At 39.3% G+C, this 23,947-nt stretch overlaps 1 protein-coding gene across 6 annotated transcripts in view; it reads left to right on the top strand.

Annotated features, from left to right (window-relative positions):
* Positions 1–23,947, top strand: part of CDON (cell adhesion associated, oncogene regulated) — a 103,502-nt gene that overhangs the window by 49,246 nt on the left and 30,309 nt on the right. For all 6 annotated transcript variants that reach the window (XM_050755662.1, XM_050755663.1, XM_050755664.1 and 3 more), the window contains 7 exons: positions 3,752–4,105; positions 8,392–8,690; positions 10,342–10,516; positions 12,561–12,692; positions 17,081–17,284; positions 19,441–19,622; positions 20,106–20,211. In XM_050755662.1, coding sequence (XP_050611619.1) covers positions 3,752–4,105; positions 8,392–8,690; positions 10,342–10,516; positions 12,561–12,692; positions 17,081–17,284; positions 19,441–19,622; positions 20,106–20,211 — 1,452 coding nt within the window. The remainder of the gene's footprint in view (positions 1–3,751; positions 4,106–8,391; positions 8,691–10,341; positions 10,517–12,560; positions 12,693–17,080; positions 17,285–19,440; positions 19,623–20,105; positions 20,212–23,947) is intronic.

Genomic DNA, 23,947 nt, shown 5'->3' with positions numbered 1-23,947 from the left:
GATATGAGTTATAAATATTTTAAATTTCAGAGAATCAATATCATATGGACTGAATGTTCTGACATTAGTGGAATTTATTTAGAAGTTAATAGTGAAAACATAATTTTTAAAAATGGGCATGTATTTGGACATTTAAAATTATACTTCTCAATGGTTGGATCAAAAAAGAAATCATAATGGAAATTTAAAATACTTTGAACTGAATGATAATGAAAATGCTACAGTCAATTTTGTAAGAGACAGCCAAATAGAATTTAAAAGGAAATTTACAGCCTTCTGTGACTGTAAAAGAAAATTAGTAAGACTAAAAACTACTGCGTGAAGTAAAACGGTAACAGAATAGATTCAAAGAAAGGAAAAAAGATCATAAAAATAAGGGCAGAAATCAATTAAATAGAAAACAAAGAAAAAATAGAGAGGATCAATAAAGATAGAAGTTGGCCCTTTGTAAAGTCTAAGAAAATGGACACATCTTTGGGGAAGATGATCCAAAGAAAAGAAAGCAGGTACAAATAATATTAGGAACAAAAGAGGGCTATAAATACAAGTCTTACAGCAATTAAAGATAGTAAGATTAAGCTAAATTTTATGACAATTTATAATAAAGACAAAAATGGACAGATTCTGAGGAAAAAATGTAACTTAGCAATGCTGACTGAAAAGAAATAAACTTGAGTAGTCCTAACCCTATGAAATAAGTTGAATTAGGAGTTAAAAATCTTCTCACAAAGAAAATAAGGGGCCAGATGATTTTATGGAGGTTCTACCAAACTTTGAAGGATAGACCATTTCAAATATTATACAAACTGTTCCAGAGAAGAGGAAAAGATAGAAACTCTCCAGTCTTGATTCTAGAACCTCAGTAAGATGGTGCAAGTAAGGAAAATCAAAGGCCAGTCTCATTTATGAACATAGGTGTAAAAATCCTAAATAATATATTAACAAGCCAGGACAGTGTAAAAAAGAAAAGACGTCATTTCCAAACAGTTATCCCAGGAATCCACTTGAAAATGTAGAGTGCCATTCACTCTATTTATTGAATAAAGGAGAAAAACAATATGATTATCTCACTAGAGATGGAAAAACATTAGACGTAATTGAGTACTCATGTTAGACACTTAGAAAAGTAGAAATAGAGTTGAACTTTCTTAATAAAGAGTGTCTAACAAGGACTTACAGGAAACATTGCATTTAATGGTGAAATATAAGAAGCACTCCCTTTGAAAATCTCTTCTGGCCATCATTATACTGGAGATCCTAACCAGCACAGAAAGACATGAAAAGTAAAAGAAGGAAAGAACCCAGATCATTGTTAATTTACAACCAATATGATTGTCAACACAGACTATCCCAAATAGTTTGCTGGCCATTATTATGGCTGTTGTATGTCCTATTATGACCTGTTATGATAAATAATAACATTTAGCAAGGTGGATGGATGAAGACCAGTGAACAAAAATCAGTTGCCTTGGCTGGGTGCAGTGGCTCACGCCTGTAATCCTAGCACTTTGGAGGTTGAGGCAGGTGGATTGCCTGAGCTCAGGAGTTCGAGACCAGCCTGGACAACATGGTGAAACCCTGTCTTTACTAAAATACAAAAAAAAAAAAAAAAAAAAAAAAAAAAAATCGGCTGCGCTTGGCGGCGTGCGCCTGTAGTCCCAGCTACTCAGGAGGCTGAGGCAGGAGAATTTCTAGAACCCAGGAGGCGGAGGTTGCAGTGAGCTGAGGTCATACCACTGCACTCTTCATCTCTTAAAAAAAGAAAAATCAGTTGCCTGTCTGTATACCAGCAACAGAAAGTATAATTTAAAAACCACCTTTTAAAATATTATAGCAGTAAAGCATAGCCAGTTATATAAGAAGATATACCAGTTCCTCAATATTATATATTGTATTCAGTATTATATAGTTATCTGGTCTTTCTAAAAATTTTCTGTGGATTCATGCAATTCTAATTAAAATCCCATCATAGTATTTTAAGGACCTTGACAAACTGATTCTAAAATGTATATGGATAACCCAAGGCCCAAGAATGGCAAAGGTACTCTAAAAGAAGGAGAAAAAGAACGTGGGAGACTTGCCTTAAACATCTAAAATATCTGTAGTAATTCAGAAAATATTATATTGGTACAGAAACAGATAGACTCTGGGAACAAGACAGAGACTTTCAAAAAGACATTTGCGTGTAAGGGCTTGACTGAGCCGGCGCTGCACATCAGCAGGGAGGAGACCGATTTCGCATTTTGATGTGGGATAACTGACTATCAACATGGAGGTAAAAGTGAAACTCAGTGTCTTACTCACATTATATAAAAGGTACATTCTCAGTGGATTCAAGATCTCAATATGAAAGACGAGATGAAAAAAGTTTTCAAGAAAACATTGAAGAATGTATGATCTGTGGGTAAAACTTTTTAATAAGACATTTTAAAAGACTGATTTTAAAAGATATGACCACATTGAAATGAAAACATCTTCCTAATAGATACTGTGAAAAGCTGAAAGGACAAACAGGACATTAGGAAGGAGGTACTAGTCACATACATACCTGAACGAAAGAACAGAATCTGGTATATACAGAGAATTCCGAATCATTACAGAACAGATTCATGACCCAGTAGAAAAACTGACAACCAAGGCGGGCGGATCACAAGGTCAGGAGATCGAGACCACAGTGAAACCCCGTCTCTACTAAAAATACAAAAAATTAGCCGGGCGCGGTGGCGGGCGCCTGTAGTCCCAGCTACTCAGGAGGCTGAGGCAGGAGAATGGCGGGAACCCGGGAGGCGGAGCTTGCAGTGAGCCGAGATCGCGCCACTGCACTCCAGCCTGGGCAACAGCGTGAGTCTCCGTCTCAAAAAAAAAATAAAATAAAATAAAATTTAAAAAAAAACTGACAAAGGCCATTTCACAGAGTACAAAAATTAATAATGTCAAATGATCACGTGAAAAGATGTACAGCCTCATGAGACCTCAGGAAAATGCATGTTCTGAGCAGGGAGATAGCATTTTACACTCAGTAGCTTGGCAAAAATCCAGAAATCTGATATCAGTTGTTGGGTGGTTTTGTCAGACATCGGAAGGAGGACTAGAGAAAAAGAGACATACTGGAGAAAATGTCATTTACTTTGATCAATATTCCATTGTAAGCTCTCTTAAAAATGCCTTCAGAGAATACTAAGACCCAAAGGAAAGACTTGGTGCCACTTTAATTTAGAAACAAAAATGCTGTTCATGTCTATGGGGAAAAAATACAGGTATCATCAGTATCAACTTTTATTCAGAACAGGTTTTTTTCTCCCAAGCTTTTTATAATCAAATTTCTGCCTCCCTTCCCACCCTACCCCACAGAATTGACCATTTTCTTGAAGGAAAATTATCTGCTTTTATACTTATTTACACATTTTCCTGTTAAGGTCTGAGGTTTCAACTTCATATGTTCCATATTTGCAGTGGTCAAATATGTATAGTGTACCTTCAGAAAACTCTCAAAAGATTTCTTTGTATATATTCCTTTCTTTCTGAAGGACAGGAAATTTATGTAGGAAATGTTTAGGAGCCTACAGCTATGAAACAACTCTACCATTTATTGACAGTTTTACTTGGTGAAAGTTGCGAAGGGAACTAACAAGGAGGTAGCTATCTTGGTTTTAATCATTACTCTCACATTTACATGATAGAATGAAATTGTTTTGCATCGTAGATACTACAGTGTTCTTAATTTTTCGTATATCAATTACTTTTTTAATAGACAGTGGATTCAAGCCAGTTATAATTACGGCACCAGCAAGTGCAAAGGTGGCGGACGGAGGCTTTGTCACTCTGTCCTGCAATGCCAGTGGGATGCCGGTTCCGGTCATTCGTTGGTATGACAGCCATGGATTGATAACCAGCCATCCATCTCAAGTCCTGAGATCTAAATCCCGAAAATCACAGTTATCAAGACCTGAGGGCTTGAACCTGGAGCCTGTGTACTTCGTCATGTCCCAAGCTGGTGCAAGCTCTCTCCATATTCAGGCTGTGACTCAGGAACATGCGGGGAGATACATCTGCGAAGCTACAAATGAACATGGTAGCGCACAGTCGGAAGCATCTCTCATGGTTGGTGAGTTGCCATTATCGTTTATTTTTAGTTGAATAAGTTCCTTTTATAATATAAGTTAAACCGACTTGAAATGTTATTTTAATGAATCCAGCAATCTATATTTTTTCCTGATGACAGTGAAATGTAGAACTGTGTTTCTTGGTATTTCGCTTTATGTGAATCACGTGAATTTTGGTCTCTGTTTCTGATGTGTTTGTTAAGATTGTAGTTGCAATATAGAAAGCTCTCATTTGGGAGCAGGCCCAGAATATAACCTGTCTCTGGGATGAATGCTTTTGGTTTTCTAAGCTACCGAAAATGATATTGCAGACATTTTTTATGCCCTTGGTAACTACAGTATTGGGTCTAAAGGACTGGCCTTCATTGAGAATGTAGAGTTGTGGTACTATTAAGTAATACCTGTTTGTATATATTCCCTCTGTCTTATCCAAAGTTATTTTCTAATGGGATGTATAATATTAATTCTTCCTATTTTACTGATTTTTTGTGATGATGACTTAAAAACTGTATATGATTTTTGATGTACTGGTATATAGACTATTAATATTCATGGAAATGAACTCAAACATGACTTCATTCAAATTCAAGCCTTCCATCAGTAGGCATTTAGAGCAGTGTTCCCAACAACTAGTCAGTTGGCTGTAGATTGTCACCTTACTTGTCCTGTGAGAGGTCCAATATCAAAGGCAGTAGTGCCTTCAGTCTCGGGTAACTGAGGTCTCTGACCCTGGCTTCTGCTTTAAGGAGCTTAGCGTGGCTCTCTTCTACCTGGGGCCATGGTTCCACGGGTCAAAGAGCCCACAGGATCAAGGAGCAGTGCTTATGCTGAGCTCAGAGCCCACGTTCCTCCTTCTAGACAGGTCTGGGATCCAGCATTCCCTGCTTTAGTGAGTTCACAGTTGTCCCCACAGTTCCTCTCCCCTGGCCCAGTGTGCTCCCACGACTAGTGTGTGGGCACCCTTAGCCAGAGCAGTGGCCAATGGGGGGTCCTTGGCAGAGGAGTGATGGTTGAAATAAAAAGAGTTTGTATGTGCACATACGATTTCCCTTCACGTGCAAACAAGGATGCTCTTGCTCTGAATGAAGGTGGAGGCGGAGGAGGAGTGGTGGGGACCAGGGACTTCCCCTGATCCTCTTGTGCATGTTAGAGATGGGAGAGATGTGGAGGCCGAGCACAGGGGCTGTGTCAGAATCCTGGCTCTGCCGCTTAGCAGCTTTGTAACCTAAGGGCAAGTCACTGAACTCTGTTCTGTTTCCTCATCTGTGTAACAGGTATAGTGAAGGTGCTCGTAGGGTTGATGTGAGGGTTGATGTGAGAATCAACTTCATAGGGTTGATGTGAGAATCCAAGGAGTCAGTGCATAGTAAGCGCTTAGAATGGTGTCTGGCAATAGAAAGCCCTCCATTGATACTAAGTATAAAGTTATGATTATTACTGTCTAATATTATTAAATTATAGTGATCTCTTGTGGCAGTGTTAAGGGAAGGAAGAAATAGTTACTGATTTTAGAAACCGTAAGAATCCTCAAATGAAGAAAGTAGTTCAGTGTTACATAAATTTGCACCTACAAATGAATATGTGTGTGTGTTTTATATTTCTATTCCTCTAGGCAAAAATAAGAGTGGCTCTGCTCGAAATTGTTAGCTGCATGGCAGGTGTAGTTGCAGGAGCTTCTTGGGTAGAATTTAGCTGAAGGGATTATGTGAATACAGGGTGTAGAGAGACAGATGTCATAGTTATGGCTGATGGAACTAGACATTTTGTCTGACTTCCTCATCTTAAATATGAGAAATCGGAAGCCCTTTGAAGTTATATGAACTAACTTGAGAAGATCTTTTAAGATTCCCGTGTGCTCCAGGATTTTATGTCTTGATAAATACCACTTTTGTATATGGTAACCCCATCAGCTATATTCTACCAAAGAGGTCCTACATTGTCTTTTAAAAATTTTCTAGTATAATTATTAAGATCCAACTGAGTTTATTAAAACTCAAAACAATACATAACAACTCACTTCTTTGCATAGGAATCTGAGCCTTATGACATTGTAGCATCCTGACAATTCATTTACTTTGTCTACTGTACTGTAAAGGGGAGAGTAAGCTAGGTTAGAGAAAGAGAGAACTTCCTCCCCAGCCTTTGTTCTTTCCAGAGACCTTGGGTTTTGAGGTCCTGGATGTACAAATATTTGTAGAGTGTGTGGTACTCCTTAAAACTATAATGGGAGTTGGCGTGGGTTTCCTAAATAGTTTGGGTGTGAGTTGCTGGCAGCAGTGGTCACAGTGGGAGCATCTTTGGCAGATATGGTTGTACTCCCTCCCTATTTAGAGTCATTAAATTTATTTACGTTGCCATAGTTGCATCAATCTCTTTTCCAATTAGAAAAACATTCCACCTTAAAAGATGCCAGATGCCTGTTCTACCCATTTTGTAGAGTTCTGAAGATAAGTTGAGATAATACATGCAAAAACACTGGGGAAGTACTGGTAAGGTCTTTTCAGTTGTATTGAATGTATCTCTCAAGTGCCCAGATTATATCATTGAAATAGAAGAAGAAAGTTAATTGAATCCCCCTTTTAATAAAAATTCTGGAGAGGTCTCATTGCATCTTAAATCTTACAGAAATGGAATTTTGATACTCAAGACAGTGGAGAAGCTGCAGCATAACATTTTTCTCATGCTTCTGTATAAACTGAGGCATGTGGCATTTAAACTCTTTTACAGCCAGATCCCACTTCCCAGTGGAAAACTGCCCAGAGGATCCACTAAACTTCTAATGATAGAAAGATCCTTCTCCACTACCTCAAGCCACAGTTAATTACCTCCACTTGCTGAGTCCGACTCTCTGCATTAGCGGCACCAGATCACACCCTGAACATCAGTCTGCAGTCTGACTCACTAGATAAACACTGCTGTTCCAGGAGCAATATTTTGAAGTTGTCTCAGTGAACTTAGTTTTCTTCTACATTATTTCCTCACTAGCTTCTTGTTTTCTCTGAAGCATCTTCTGGGACACCCTCTCTCTCTTTTACACTAACAGAGAACTAACCTTACACTGTTAGTCCTATTTCTGTTGGTTCTCTACTACAGTGCAGCCCTTCTCCCAAAAACACACCCACCTTTTACCAGGAATCTGACTTCATTTTGGAAATAAAAGTAGTACATTGTTTCCTCTGCACTCTTCCTCCACAAAAGGAGTGAAAAATAGAATTTTCTGTTGCCAGTATTAATAGCAATTTAGAGAAACCAAGCTGTCACTCCTTCGGTTTTATTGTACTGGCAGTATATTTGTTTTCGTAAATTGTTCCTTCTTATTTTTTTTTTTCACAGCAGCACCATTAACATTCTTCCTGGCCGCTGTCACTTAGTCTCTCTGAACCTTAATTTCTTCACCTGTAACATGGGAGTATTACCATCTACCTAAGAATGTTTTGAGAATTAAATGAGATTATGTTTATAAGATAGCTCATACAATGCTTGGCACATAATATGTGCTCAGTAATTATCTTTGACTATATGCAACCTATGTATTTTTTCAGTGCAAATAAATTATTTTTATCTTCCTCTGTATATTCTGTATGCTGTTAGTAGTAAGTGTTAAGGCTGCCTGCTTGTTTTATCTTTTGTTAATTTTTTTTTTTGAGACAGGTGTAGTTGCAGGATCCCCTCGGGTAGAAGTTAGTTGGCCTGTTGCCCAGGCTGGGGTGCAGTGGCACGATCATGGCTCACTGCAGCCTCAACCTCCCCAAGCTCAGGTGATCCTCCCACTCAGCCTCCCAAGTTAAGCAGCTGGGACTACAGGTGTCTGCCACCATACCTGGGGAATTTTGGTGTTTTTTGTAGAGATGGGGTTTCACCATGTTGCCCAGGCTGGTCTCGAACTCCTGGGTTCAAGCGATCCACCCGCCTCAGCCTCCCAAAGTGCTGGGATTACAGGTGTGAGCCACCATGCCCAGCCAACTTGCAATCTTCTGAGGTTAAACTAGCAAATTATTATTACTAAAAAGAATACTCTTAGAGAACAAGGAACAAATAAAAACATTTAACTGCTACACTATTGCATCATATAATTGGTTTTTCAAGCAATTCGTTTGCTCCACCATGAGAAAAGATTGCGACTAGAGGTTAAATGTTTCCATGAATTATAGATGGCAGTGTTACCTGTTTTAACTTCCAGGGCTCAAATTGTGCTAACAGTGTAAGTGAGGGCAGTCACGTCACAAACTGGGTAAAAGACACTGAAATGAGGGTTTCTTCACGCTCTCTTCTCTCTTTCTCCCTGTAGTTCCTTTTGAAACAAATACAAAAGCAGAGACAGTCACACTTCCTGATGCTGCTCAGAACGATGAAAGAAATAAGAGAGATGGTTCAGAAACTGGGTTACTGAGCTCATTTCCAGTGAAGGTCCATCCCAGTGCAGTGGAAACAGCGCCAGAGAAAAATGCCAGTGGCATCTCAGTTCCTGACGCCCCCATCATACTGAGCCCCCCACAGACCCACACGCCAGACACGTACAACCTGCTGTGGAGGGCAGGCAAGGATGGTGGGCTGCCCATCAATGCTTACTTTGTGAAGTATCGAAAGGTAATATCTTGTCGTTTATCATCTTTCTCTGCTCACACCTGAACATTCTTTGTATGACATACACTGTTGTCTTTTCCATTTGTGGAATGGCAGGAAACAGAACAAGAGTGTCCAGACTGATGAGTTTGTCAGAGAGATCCCAGTCATGCTGGATTTACCAATCCTAGGAAAGCACTGAGAATGAAGTATAATTTCCCCCCAAATTGGAATTCTAGGAACCCAATGATGTCTTTACATGTTTAATCAAACGTTTACTTCAATATAAAGCTCTATAACCACTTTAGAAATACAAACTCCTTCCCTCTCTAAGGTAGTAGAATACTATTTATTTAGCAAATAAAGCATTTTTTTATTAAAAACAACTGTTTGAACAGAGTCTGTGGAATAATTTATGTCAATTGTTTGTGTTTCAAGTTGGTTTGTTAGTTTGTTTTGAGACAGGGTTTTGCTCTGTTACTCAGGCTAGAGTGCAGTGGTGCCATCTCGTCTCACTGCAAATGCCACCTCCTGGGTTCCAGCAATTCTCGTGCCTCAGCCTCCCAAGTAGCTGGGATTGCAGGCATGCACTACCACACCTGGCTAATTTTTTTGTGTTTTTAGTAGAGATGGGGTTTTGCCATGTTAGCCAGACTGGTCTTCAACTCCTGACCTCAAGTGATCCACCACCTCATCCTCCCAAAGTGCTGGGATTACAGGCATGAGCCACTGTGCCCAGCTTCAAGTTGCCTTTTCAAATGTATTAAAATCATACATTGTTTGATCATTTTTTGGGGTAAACCTTGGGCCTCTCTCAGTTAACTCTTCAAATACTGTTTTCCCCATGGGCTTGTATTGGAGCAGAATGGAAAAGTTCCTCTGTTTAATGAGCCCAGTAAATGAATGAAATGGGAGGGATGCATTCATATTTAAAATCTTTTTCTTTGTTCAAGAAATTTTAGTATACATTGTTGAATGGTAATGTTTTTAATGACTAGGAAAAATAACATGATGACATTTTAACATGATGATATTTTAAGGTTTACATACTGTTTCTAACCTAACGAATGATTCTAGATGAGGAAGTTTGCTAGTAATCTCATCTACCCTAAAACCTCCATGCAATAGTGTTTCTTGGTTCCATTAATCAAGAAACAACTGATTAGATCTTTTTATTTCCTCTAACACATATTGAACAGTGTCAAGACATGAAGCAAGAATGCTGGAAATATATAATACATAATTATATAATTAATATACATGTAATATAATATCCATCTTACATTACCATATATCTATTATGTACACTATATAATTACCAGTGATACCTATTATTTTATACTTATTTTATTCTTCATTAGCCCAGGAAGAAAGAAGGTATTGTCTCCATTACAAGTAAAGGAAACAGAGTCTGGGAGGGCAGTAACTTGCTTGAGGCCACACATTAGTGGTCAGATGCAGAGCCAGGAGTCTTTCTACAGTGAGAATTGCAGTGTTCTTGCAACAGATCTTGTATTTCTTAATGTGAAGAAGTATTGTGTCTTTTTTACTTATCCTGGTGTCTTACTTCTTAAAACTCTTCTAGAATTAAATGAATCCTAGTTTTGATCAAATGTGACTGAAAGTTTTCCTATCCTCCATCTCCTGCTTTTCTGGTGTGTTTTCTCTTGGGCAGCTGGATGATGGGGTTGGCATGGTGGGAAGCTGGCACACGGTTCGAGTCCCAGGAAGTGAAAACGAGCTCCATTTAGCTGAGCTGGAGCCATCTAGTCTTTATGAAGTCTTGATGGTAGCAAGAAGCGCAGCAGGTGAAGGCCAACCTGCCATGCTTACCTTCCGAACCAGCAAAGGTGAGTGAGGGCTTCCTTTGGAGGAACGAGCTGGCTGCCCTGATGTCAATTTACCAGTAAGAATTCTTTCTTTTTTTCTGGGGGGGGCGGATGGAGTCTTGCTCTGTTGCCCAGGCTGGAGTGCAATAGCGCGATCTCGGTTCACTGCAACCTCCGCCTCTCTGGTTCAAGCAATTCTCCTGCCTCAGCCTCCCGAGTAGCTGGGATTACAGGCACCCACCACCAGGCCTGGCTAATTTTTTGTATTTTTAGTAGAGACGGAGTTTCACAGTGTTAGCCAGGATGATCTTGATCTCCGGACTTCGTGATCCGCCTGCCTCAGCCTCCCAAAGTGCTGGGATTACAGGCGTGAGCCACCGTGCCCAACCAGAATTCTTTTGGATAGTAGAAATTCCTATATATAAATACACTAAACGACCCTATTATACCCTCCCCCTTCCATTTTGGGGTGACATTTAGGTGCTTGTATTGTCCTGTTCCATCGAATATTCCACAGATGTTTTTGAAAGCTTATGTTATATAAGGCAGTGAGGATAGATAATATAGGGAAAATGAAGATGGTCAAGATGAGATCCATCCCGACAGAGCTTGTACTTCGATAAGAAAGCTAAGATGTGTAACTTAATACCAACTACAAGACAGTATTCAGTTCAGCTAATATTTATTGAATGCCTTTTATGTGTCAGGCAAGAAGCAAAATAGGCAAAACTTGTGGCCTCATAGAGCTTACATTCTAGCTGAGAGAGACGTATACGTAAGTTATAAGTACATTAGAAGGTGTTAACAGAGATACAAGTTGGGGTGGTATAGGAAGTATATGGGGTAGGAGTTAACAGTTTAAGCAGGTGGCCAGAGAAGTCCTCAACAAGCAGTCAACATCAGAGCAGAGACATGAAGGAGGGGAAGTAGAAAGCCACATGTCCCTCTAGAGAAAGAACATTCCCAGCAGAGATAGCAAGTGCCAGGGCCCAGGGTGGGGTGTGCGTGGTGTTCACTAGGAGCACGAGGGGGCCACTGTGATGGGAGCAACGTGGGTGAGGAGGCTGTAGGGAACAACGGGGTGTCCACATCACACAGCACACCATCCACCTTGGGAGGACTTTGTCTTTACATCTCAGTGAGCTGGGAAGAGCTGGAGCATTGGAACTGACTGGAGTCTGGATAGAGTGGGGGCGGGCAGGAGTGCAGGCAAAGACACCAGCATATGCCAGGTACCACAGGAGATTTCCAAGGACAGTGCTGGGGAAGCACAAAGGAAGGATATTTTTTTCTGCGGGGCAGCTTGTGAGGGAATCCTTGATAAAAAAAGATGCTGTCATGGCTTGGCTGTAAATGAACAAAGAGACGTCAGTGGGTAGAGAAGGGAACTGGGTGGAAGAGTATTTCAGTATGGCACTGTAACGAAAAGGAGGTGTGAAGATTGAGAAGAAGCCAGCTAGTGGCTTTTGAAAAAGACCCTTTCAAATAATTACTAAGTCTGGCCAAAAAAATAACAGGTACTTTCTATGTTAAATGTATCTTGAGTTAATTTTCATCATCAGTCATTAGGTGTTCATAGAGTCTGACTTATAAATACTGAGTAATCTTGCGTTTCAGTTTTTAACAAATCACGCAGTTTCACTTTTTGCCTCTTGAAATATTAAAACGATGTGACACTTGTCCTTAGAAAACTTAGCAGAAGCTCTTTAATGGTGAGTTTTATGGCTTAGAATTAAGAAATATATACAGTAAAAAGAAAAATGGACGAATAATTTGAACCCCTAGTCATTTGGCTTTTTCACCTATGTTTTTTGGATACGTAAAGTTAGAATGAAGAAAGGCATATTTTAGCTTTACTTTAAAGATACTGGAAAAAGACAAAGTAATTTTTGGTCAGTTCCTCAGATCAGCTAAATATTTATGAAGCAGGTCTTACATGTGGATGCTGTGGCAGATCAGTTCATAGATTTATAACCACATACCAGGTAAGTTTCACAGTACTTTTTTTCCCCACTTCACATGCGTATAAGCTCATGTTACTGTATATGGTTTTTTACCTTTCTAGAAAAAACAGCATCATCAAAAAACACCCAGGCATCCTCTCCACCCGTGGGCATCCCTAAGTATCCTGTTGTTTCAGAGGCTGCAAACAACAATTTTGGAGTGGTACTTACAGATTCCTCTAGGCACAGTGGAGGTAAAAAGAATAATATTTTATTGTTTCTTTACAAATGTAACTGACCTGCTTCAGATTTTGGGAGGTGGGGTGGAATAGGGTGTTTATTTTCATATCTTACCGTACAGGTCTTTTAGGTTCTGTTTCAGCCATTTTAATGTCCTATATTTAAACTTTGGCATCTCAGTGTCATGATTAGTACTTAACTTCATTAACTTTGACTCAAAATGTTCTGGTACTAAGTTTTTGGAACTCAAGGAGTTTTGTGGCTAGGCACTGTGGGAGGCTGAGGTGGGCAGATCACTTGAGACCAGGAGTTTGAGACTAGCCTGGGCAACATAGAGGGAGACCCTGTCTCTACTAAAAATTCAAAAAAATTAGCCAGGTGTGGTGGCACACACCTGGAGTCCCAGCTACTCAGGAGGCCAACGTGGGAGGATTGCTTGAGCCTGGGAGGAAGATGTTGCAGTGAGCTGAGATCGCACCCCTGCACCCCAGCCTGGATGACAGAGTGAGACCCGGTCTCAAAAAAAAAAAAAAAAAAAAAAAACAACAACAACAACAAAAAAAATGAGTTTTCTGTTTCTTCTCTGGTAAGAGAAGGAAATTTATATTCTGAACTCTGAAAATCTCACTTTTTATGTGTGTGACTCATCAACATGTATAGTGGTACCTGTGATAAGTTGTTTTACTGAAGGATTACATGTTACATTCCCCTTTCTTTTCTTTTCTTTTCTTTCTTTCTTTCTTTTTTTTTTTTTTGCTATATCTAGTTAATCTTATGGTTTTTAAAGGTCTTGGCTATATAATTTTCAAAAGACTTTTTTAGTATTTAAATTTCGCACTTACATGAGCTCTACACTTACAGCCAGGTGTGCTTTTTGTGATTGTTCTAAAACATCAGGACATCTAGGGAAGACTTAAAATTTCATTGCTAAGCTCTGAGAATTTTCAGACTTCTCTTCCATATTTTTACCATTTTTCATGAATTGATCTCAGACAAAAGCAGGTTGTAACACTTTGAACTCCCTCCGGAACACCTCTGTATCTTCAGTATCATGAATCTCTTCTACTTGAGTGCTCTGATCTCTGAGGCACCTTTCAGCTACCTTAAGCAGATTATGTATGAGAGTATTAATTTCATGTGAATAAAAGTAACGTCTGAAAAACAAAAACCTTGCCATTTATTTTACACATCCTCTGGCAGATACTATATGAAATGCTGGAACAGCAAAGATAAAATAATCCTTGCCTTCAAGAAGTTTACAATGTAGGCCTAGCATGGTGGTGCACAGTGGCTCATGCCTGTAATGCTAGTGCTTTGGGAGGCTGAGGCAGGAGGATCACTTGAGTCCAGGAGTTTGAGAACCGCTTGGGCAACATAGTGAGACCTGGTCTCTACTTATAAAGTAGCCTTGTGTGGTGGGGTGCACCTGTAGTCCTAGCTACTCAGAAGGCTGAGGCAGAAAGATCGCTTGAGCCCAGGAATTTGAGGCTGCAGTGAGCTATGATTGTTCCACTGCACTCCAGCCTGGGTGATAGAGTGAGATCCTGGTTTTTTTTTTTGTAAATTACAGTATAGTGGATGATACAGATAGCTAAACCCATAACAATATGTGGATAATGTAGACAAACTAGTAACGATTTTGATTGATTATGCTTGATACCCTTCGTGTTACGGATTCACAAGAGAACTATCTAAGTCAGTCACTCAATGTAGACAAGGGTGAGTAGATAAGAGAGGCTTCTCTGCATCGTAAGCTAAGCGGCAAAGGACAAAGACGATACAGATAGATGAAACAGGAAAGGAGTTTCTAGCAAAGGCATCTTGTGCAATAGACAACTGGCTGACATGTTCTATTTTGTTTAGAGATTGAGAGGTTAGAGATTTTATTTAGTGTGACTGGTTGCTGTGGGGAATGATGCTATAGTGGGCAGGCAGGTAGGTGCCTTGTGTGATACGCTTCAAAGTTGAATCTTTCCTTGAAAGCTATAATGAACCCCTAAGGATTTTACAGAAGGAGAAGGGAGGAATAGCAAAAGAAAAGGCTAGAGAAATAATAAGGCGAGTGACAGTGTGGATGGAGGAGGGGGAGGACCTGTATGAGAGATCAGGGGAATGGAATCCACACTGAATGAGAAGGAGAAAGATGATGGATTGGGCGTGGGCGCCAGGAGACCATTTACCAAGATAAGTAATAAGAGTTTTTAGGTGAAGATTATGGATTCAGTTTTGGAAATCATGAGTTTGGAGTTGTCCAAGAAGAGATAACCATAAGAAATGATTTATTTAATATTCATAACAACCTAATGAGGAACAGATTTCCGTATCTGTTTTACAGATTAGGAAAGTGACACATGAAGAGGTTATGCACGATGCCTCAGATCATCCAGAAAGTGGAGGAACTGCTTGCTATTCAAGTCCATGTCTAACTCCAAGTGCTGTCTTCCTTTTATATCTTGTTGATAGTCACATGCTATTTCTCTTAGATATTGAAGATATTCTTTTCTGTAGAGACATTTTCCCCAATAACTTTATTTTTCCTGTTTGATCTGTGGTGTTAGGTGAATTTTGATTTCAGATGAGTCAACATTAAGGAAGTCGTTTGGTTTTCTAGTATTAAAAAAGAGTCACTAACCATTCTATTCATTCTGTTTTCATTGCTTTCTACCTTGAAAGGAATACAGTAAGTATCACTCAGCATTGCCTGCTTTGAATATAGTCCTCTTTTATCCCTTAAGCAATTTGTTTTTTAAAATGCTACAGTTTTTTCCATACAAATACCACATTGAACGTTATTTTCTTCTCTCTTATGTATTTGTATGGCGGGTTGAAGACCTGTTGAGGTGGAAGGGTGTTGCTCGGTTGAGGAGCATGGCATAGGCTAGAGGTGGGGCTCCCTGTTGGCTTTCCCAAAGTAACTACTGCCACCGTGGCCCAGAGTTGGCCCTCCACGTTCCAGCTCTAGAAACTTGATTGGCAGCATGCCGGAAGATCACTGGTTTCTTGAAAACCGGCTTATGTCTACACAATTCACAGATGATCAAGGCAAACCAGAATGGCACTTACAAGTTTGCAATGTCACTGTCATACAGACTGGATTATTTCTATCCGCATTCTTTCCTTGTAGGAACCCAGTGGGAAGCCAGTTACAACCACAAGATTGCTTGTTGTGTTGGTCTGTTTGTGTTGCTATAAAGGAATACCTGAGGCTGGGTAATTTATAAAGAAAAGAGGTTTATTTGGCTCATGGTTCTGAAGGCTATGCAAGCATGGCACCAGCATCACTTGGCTTCCGGTGAGGCCTCAGGTTACAGTCATGGTGGGAGGTGGAGCGAGAGCAGGCACATCACATAGTGGGAACGGGAGCAAGAGAGACGCCACATGCTTTTAAGTCACCAGCTCTCCTGTGAATCAACAGAGTGAAAACTCAGCTACTACCATGTAGGGGAGGGCACCAGGCCACCATGAGGGAACTGCCCCCATGACACAAACACCTCCCACCGGGCCCCACCTCCAACACTGAGGATCACTTTTCAACAGGAGATTTGGAGGGAATAAGTATCCAAGCCATATCCCTTGGTCATCAAGAAGAGTTAGATACATGGTTTCAGTGGCTGATGAGCTTCTTCCTCATGTTTTCACCTCCTGCAGGGTCTAGACCATGTACTTCGTGTGTCAGGGCATCCCCTTTCCTCGGCAGTGCCAAGTGAAAACTGCTAGACCCTAGCTCCCTGACCCCCTTTCTACATGTTCACGTGGATCATGTTTTCTGCTAGCACTTTGATTTAACGACATATGCTGTCTTCCCGTATTCATCCTGAGCAGCATTCTCTCTCCCCTTTATTAACGGTATTGATTTTATCAGTCAGATTTTATCTCTGTTTGCCAACTTCTAGTCTGTATTTTGGAGTAACCTTCCTATAGCCATGAGGTGTATTAAGATAATATGGAATAGTAATAGTATTAGAATTAGTAGGTTGCTGAATGCATTTTGTGTAGCTTGGATAGATGAAGAAAAACATATAAACAAGATAACACATAACTGTGAAAGTTTATTATAAATTTTAACCACAGTCAAACTGGAAGCATCAAATAGTACTTACATATTATTTTAGCCATGAATCCGAATAGCATGGTCAAAATGATCATACTTGTTAGCTTTCAGTTTTTCAGAGCTAATTATCAAATTTATAGATTGTTTTACTTTCTCTTTCTTTTATTTCCTGTATTCCCATTAGCTTTTCACAGAGGACGGGAAGATAGCTGTAAATGTTATAAACTCTGGCAAAAAGTTTGGTGAAGAACGTTTAATAAGAGGAAGTTTGGGACTTAATCCTTTTCATTTGTCTATGTAATTCTTGTCTCTGACATGGTGGGTTATTGAAATGAACGTTTCCGTGTTTAGTTCCAGAGGCACCAGATCGGCCTACCATCTCCACTGCATCAGAGACGTCGGTCTATGTCACTTGGATTCCTCGGGCAAATGGGGGGTCTCCAATCACTGCCTTCAAAGTCGAATATAAACGGATGAGGACCAGCGATTGGCTGGTGGCAGCTGAAGACATCCCTCCTTCCAAACTTTCAGTGGAAGTTCGTAGTTTAGAACCAGGTAGTAATATTCAAACATTTCCTTTTACCATCGATGTGAACTTTAGATACATACATTTATATATTTTGAGATGGGGTCTTACTCTGTTGGCCCAGGCTGGGGTGCAGTGGCATAATCATGGCTTACCTCAGCCTCCCAAGTAGCTGAGACTACAGGCACTCACCACCGTGCCTGGCTAATTTTTGTATTTTTTGTACAGACAGGGTTTTGCCATGTTGCCCAGGCTGATCTTGAACTCCTCTGCTCATGCAATTTTCCACCCTCGGTCTCCTGCTGAAATGCCAGGATTGCAGGCGTGAGTCATAGCACCTGGCAGATGGAAATTTTTAGTAGTCTTATATTTTTTTCTGATTGTTAAAGTAGTCATGCTTATTGTATAAAAATGTGTAAATAAAGAAAATATAAAGAAGAGAATGAGTCACCTAAAATCCACCCATTCAGAGATAATCATTGTTTATATTTCGTTGTATTTTTTCGTAGCCTTTGTCTCTCTCTCTCTCTCTCTTTTTTTTTTTTTTTTTTTTTTTTTTTTTTTAAGACAGAGCTTTGCTCTGTCGCCCAGGCTGGAGTGCAATGGCACGATCTCGGCTCACTGCAACCGCCACCTCCCATGTTCGGGTGATTCTCCTGCCTCAGCCTCCCGAGTAGCTGGGATTACAGGCACCTGCCACTATGCCCGGCTAATTTTTGTATTTTTAGTAGAGATGGGGTTTCACTGTGCTAGTCAGTTTGGTCTCGAACTCCTGACCTCAGGCGATCTGCCCGCCTCAGCCTCCCAAAGTGCTGCGATTATAGGCATGAGCCACCGCAGGATCATGCCATAAATACTGTTTTATTATCCCATGTTCCCCATATTTTATCATATATGTTTTCCAGTATCATTAAAAATTCTTCACAAACTCAACTTTTAGTAGAGATTTACCTTTTGTATAAATAAATATAGCATAATCCACTTAGCTATTCTTTATTTCTGATCTTCAGAGTATTTCTGTTTATTTGGAGTTAGAAATACTGTGGTATACATCTTATATGTGTGTGTGTTTTGCTATGACTGAATGCTTTGAGAGGAAAATTGCTTGTTATTTGACAAAAATTACTGGATCTGCTGAATTTCAGCACAGTTGTAATACTCAGTGCTTCGTGTTATGGACGTGAGTCAGTGATGAACACCCGTTTGTTCTTTAAGTTTTGTTTCAGCAGAGAAACCCTCCCCTCCCCACAAGAATCTTGAGGCTATATGAGAGAAATTAAACCATAAAAGACGAAAAGCATAAATCAACTTTCTGTACTTTCGTTTAGGTTTCATGGCGATCTTTTTCTGGACTTTTAAATGTCCAGAAAAAAATTTGCTATGTTAGTAGCAAATGCCTATGGCTGTTAAAAGAAGCAACATGCGCAGCATAGGGTCAAGTAGGTATAGTTGGGAGAAGCATCAGTTTTAAATGTGGGTGAAGCTAAGAAACATTCCGTAGATTGAAAACACTGTCTTCAGAAGCTCAGTAATTATTTTTGAGCTATCGGGAAACTTACTTTAGGATTTTAATTTATTCTTTAGGTTCAGATTTTCAGAAATTCACAGTCCTCAACATTTTTTTAAGTTCTTAATATCTAATTCAAATAATTCCTTCCCCAGTAGTTAAATCTGCTCCCTCTTACCCTGTTAGCAGTGAAGCCAGAGTGACATCTGTGGCCGCCCACACAGTGCCTCTGTATGAGTGTATTCACCGGATTAAACCGTGCTTCAGTTGTTTCTTTTAAAGTGAAAAGAACCTAGTTTTGGGGACAGATAGTTCAACTAATACTGTCATTGACGGGTATGACTTAACAGGATGGTGAAAAGAGTGGATGTCCTCTTTCCTATTCTCTACCTGCTTCTTCCCTGAGATGTCATTAATCTTTTTCAACCCTCTTTCTTGGTGACTCCTAAGAAGGTCTTGGGATCTTGAACGCAATGCATGGAGCAGCCACTCCCAGTTGATTGAAATTGTCAATTGGGTTGAAATCTATTTACCATACGGGCTTTAGATACTTTATTATAGATAGGTACTTAAGCACAATTGCCATATTTTGACTATTCTACCTTTCATTGTCTTATTACAGCTTTTCTTAGTTATGTTTTGTTGTTGTTGTTTGTTTGTTTTTGTTTTGCCTCAAAGGTTCAACATACAAATTTAGGGTCATTGCCATCAACCATTATGGTGAGAGTTTTCGGAGTTCAGCATCTCGCCCTTATCAGGTGGCTGGGTTCCCCAGTCGCTTTTCCAACCGTCCAGTAACTGGACCCCACATTGCGTACACAGAGGCTGTCAGCGATACTCAGATCATGCTAAAGTGGACGGTCAGTAAACATCTTCTGGAATGAGATCTTCTGGTTTGGTCATGTTAACAGTCAATTTAATATTCTCATGACACAATACAGTAAACAGCAAATTTTGAACTTTAATTGAGGGGACATGCAAGGGCACCAATATTTGTCTAAATAAGAGCACATATTTTGAGGAGGGCAGGGTTAAAAGGAAAATTATTGTTTCCTCAGCTCTCATCCAAATGTTGTTAACTTAATTGCCATCATGGTTTATTCATTTGGAACCAAATGTGCTTTTATGCTTTTGAACCCGGGGAAATGTACTGCCTTATTTCTGTTTAACTTTGCAATAAGCTAAATGCTTTTAATACCTTTGAAGTAAATTAAAAATGGCCATTATTGGTATGTTTGCAAAACGAAACTAGAAAAATGTGACCAAGTAGATAAAGAAACCTTAATGAATGAGAAAGTTGTGTTTATTTTTCTCTTTGACAAGTCTTTGCTTCTATTTTTTAGTACATTCCATCCAGTAACAATAACACTCCCATTCAAGGATTTTATATCTATTACCGACCAACAGATAGTGACAATGACAGTGATTACAAGAGGGACGTTGTAGAAGGTAAGTCCGCCTGGCCTACTGGAGTCCCTGTAAAGGAGCTTTGGAGAAAGGAGGTTGATGAATGTAAAATGCATCATCCCAAGTTAAGACAGTACAAAGTGGAATGGTGTATGTGTTATTGCTGTTGAATTTGTCCCAAAGAAAGCCACCTTTTCCCATTTAATATATGCAGCACCTTATATTTTGGTTGCAGAAACTTGTACAAACATTTGGGGGAAATACGATTAATCAGTAGTAGTTCATCTGAAAGAACATTTTGATTTCTGTTTCACTTAAATGAACAGTGACCTGAGTTTAAAAATCCATTGCAATGTTTAGCTACTTTTAAAAAATAATATCTCACTCATTTTCGCTGGAATCTGTCCTAGAAAGATCACGTCTTAAGCCTCTTTCTCGCTTGTAGAGATGCTGAGAAACTGGAATGCATGTAGAAAAGAAAGAAAACAGCTAAGAAGATGGTGCTGCTTTTTTAACTGCATCTAAATAGAATCCACAATTTTGCCTATGGCCTGAAGGCTCCACCTGACCTGGCTGGCCTCTGTCTACACCACGTCTCTTGCACCTCTCCCTTTCTGGCCCTTCTTTCAGTTTCCTTGTGTGCACTGAGACATTTTTGCCTCAGGACCTTGGCACAGGGTAGTTCCTGTTGCCTTTACCTAGTTGCGTGCACAGAAAAATTGTCCCACTTTTGAAAATGTTTGACAGTCAAGTTACGGGGAGTCGGATCTTCCCCGTAACTTCCTCTCAGGTAACTTCCTCTCATTTACATGAGAGGGTACCTTGCCGTAGTTTCTAACCATACCCTTTATGTTTATTTCATAGCAGTTATCAAAGTTTAAGTACATGGTGGGTGTGTGTGTGTGTGTGTGTGTGTGTGTGTGTTTGTGTTTGAAACTGTTTGCTTAAAGTCTGTCTCCTCTACTAGATGTTAACTCCCTGGTGAGCACGGGACCTTTTCTCCCACTGCTATGTCTCCAGAACCTACAATGGTGAGGTGGCCAGTATTGAATTAATGTATGAATGGAGTCCAAAAAGAACAAGGGAATGTCTAACAATATTCGGGTTGAAAAAGACTAGCAGAAGCAACCTGATCGCCGCCTTCAAGTATTTAAGGACTGTTATGTGGAAGAGGAGCTGAGTCAGTTGGGTGAGGGGAAGTTGCAAGAAAGCAGTATAAGAAAGAACTTTCTAACATAGCATTCCTAACATAGGTTCCCCCACAAAGTCGTCAGCTCCTTAATGCTGGAAGTGCTCAGCAGAAGCTGAATGCCCACTTCTCAGTGATATCTTGGAAGGGATTCTTGCCTTTGGAGGAAGGCTTCTTCCAAGTTCTTTTTTTCACTTCAAGATTCTGATTCTTTGAAATAAGAAATGTGCTAGTGAATTATGTCAGAAAATTGCCATAGGCCAAGGTTATTTTCCATATGACTTCTTGACATCAAATACTGCATATAGTTTGTGTTCTAATAAATTACTTTAACTATGCTGTATCACGTTTCTTAAAATATTATAGCAGTCCTTTTCATATTTATCCAGTGGAATGACTTTTGTACTATAATGAGAAATTTATGATCCAGTTCTTAATGCTCGGCACATAGTAGGTGCTCAGTAAATATTTTTTGAATGAGGGAATGATTCTTTCTTTTCTGCCATAACTTTTAGTGGCAAAACTATTCTGTGCTCTTAGGACTCACCATAGTAGCTGTCTCACGGGAAAGAAGAGCCTGGAAGGGGCATGAGGGGATGTTTGGGTTGGGGGCTTTCCTGTGTTCTCTTTGTTGACTTAGGTATGGGTGCCATGGGCATGTCCAGTTTGTGAACGTTCATTGAGCGGTACAGTTATGTGGACTTTTCTGTATGCATACTTTACATCAGTAAAAAAGCTATTTTAAAAAAGAAAAGGAAGGATAATATTTAGGTTGGTGCAAAAGTAAAAAGTAATTGCGGTCTTTGCCATTACTTTTAATGACAAAGACTGCAATTACTTTTGCACCAACCTAATAGTGCTTGGTCTCCATTTTGGGCCTGTCTAGGTCTTCCTTTTATTTCATTGACTTTAGGGCAGTGGGGATGTCAGAATTTTATTTTTAAAATTTTTTGACAGAGGCTAAACATTTGCCATAAAATAGTTCTAAATAAAATGAGTATCTGTCTCTGTCTCTCTGTTTTTCTCTCTCTCATCATCACCCTTCTTGGTTCTATGCTTTAGAAATATCCACTAATAAACAGTTTTAAAACTATATTCTCTAGTCAAATCTTTGAGCTTTTACAAACTTCTGAAATATGCATATTGAGCATGGAACTTGGAAATTATTTAAAGAAGCTTTTATATCTAGTAGTGTCTGCAAATGTGAGTTTTGCTGTAGGTTCACAGAGCACTTGTTTATAAATGTAATATACTGAGCAGCTAGATGTTTAAGTGGGCTTCACTATGCTGTGTAATTTGCTTATTCTATATTTTCAAGTTTATGCATTTGAAATTCTTTTTGTGGCAGTTGGAAACTATTGGTCTGTTCTCCAAAAAGCAGGAACAAAAGTATTCATCCTTTGTACTTAAAGTTTTTTTTTTTTTAAATTTTAGATTACTTCTGTGAATTGACCCAACATTTAAACTTTGGAAAACAAAATTAAAAGTCAAATTGTAAGAGAATACAGTAAGAGAAGGACAATTAAGCTATCCTGTTTTCTGAATTAGGTTCCACATGTAGGTAAACTGTACATGTTTCCAACACACCAGTGTTTTGGTGTTGAGTATTTTTATCTTTTAAAGTTAAGTCAATTCCAAATAAAGTATCAGTCATTCTGATCTTTAAGTCTGTGCTTTGCTTTCTCTCTGAGGTAAATCCTTACCTTTTCTAAAATATCCTTTGGGAAAATAATTGCCTGTTAATTCAAGGATATGTGCTGGTTGGTTGATTTTAAACCTAATGATGTACTTAGTTGTCTTATTCATCAATGATCAGTAAAATTCTTTCTCTTTGCTGTTATTTCCTATAATTTTAGCCAGTGGAAAAATAACTATAACAATGGAATATTAATCTAACAAAATATGTATCATTTTAACGATTTTTCTCTTATTAGTAACATATCCGAAGCCTAGTTTAATTCCATTTTTATGAACGCTATGAAAGGAAAACTTCAAATCTAGTGTAGTAATTATTCAAGAGAATGTAGTGTAGGTGAGTGTAGGGCCAGGTTGGGAAAGACCCAAGGCTAGAGAAAAAAAATAAGTTTTTTGGAAAGCCTTTGGATTTTAGAGACAGATTTATTCCATTTTCAACCAGTTTTTGAGTCAGTATCTTTTGGGGGATCCTTTTTACATTTGTAAATGGGGCATAGAACTCCTCACTTTTGAGCCTTTCAGAGACGATCCTAAAACAAGCAGATTTTCTTCCTTCGAAACCGTGGGTCTGTACAAGTGAAGGGTGTTGTACTGTTGACCTGGAAAGAGGCTTGTACTTCCAGATTGAAATATTTTTGTCTGCATTGAGTTACAAAGGAGTCTGGTGATATTGGTCCTTTCAGCCAAGTAGATTTAACTTGCATATGTGGTTTTGTTTTGCTTTTTTTCTCCCCCTTTAATTAATTCTTAAATCAGTCGGGGGTATGCTTGAGTTTCTACGAAACAGTGGAGACAGTCTGAAGAGATGTTTCTACAAGGGATTAAGGGTGCTTGAAGAGTTAATTTAATCTGGCAAAAGTGTCCCTGCTTATGAAAGGTTGTCACCAGTCCATG

This window comes from Macaca thibetana, chromosome 14 (genome assembly GCF_024542745.1).
Source record: "Macaca thibetana thibetana isolate TM-01 chromosome 14, ASM2454274v1, whole genome shotgun sequence".
Taxonomy (NCBI): domain Eukaryota; kingdom Metazoa; phylum Chordata; class Mammalia; order Primates; family Cercopithecidae; genus Macaca; species Macaca thibetana.
Note: the sequence above shows the minus strand (reverse complement) of the source record. Positions and strands in the feature narration are given on the sequence as shown.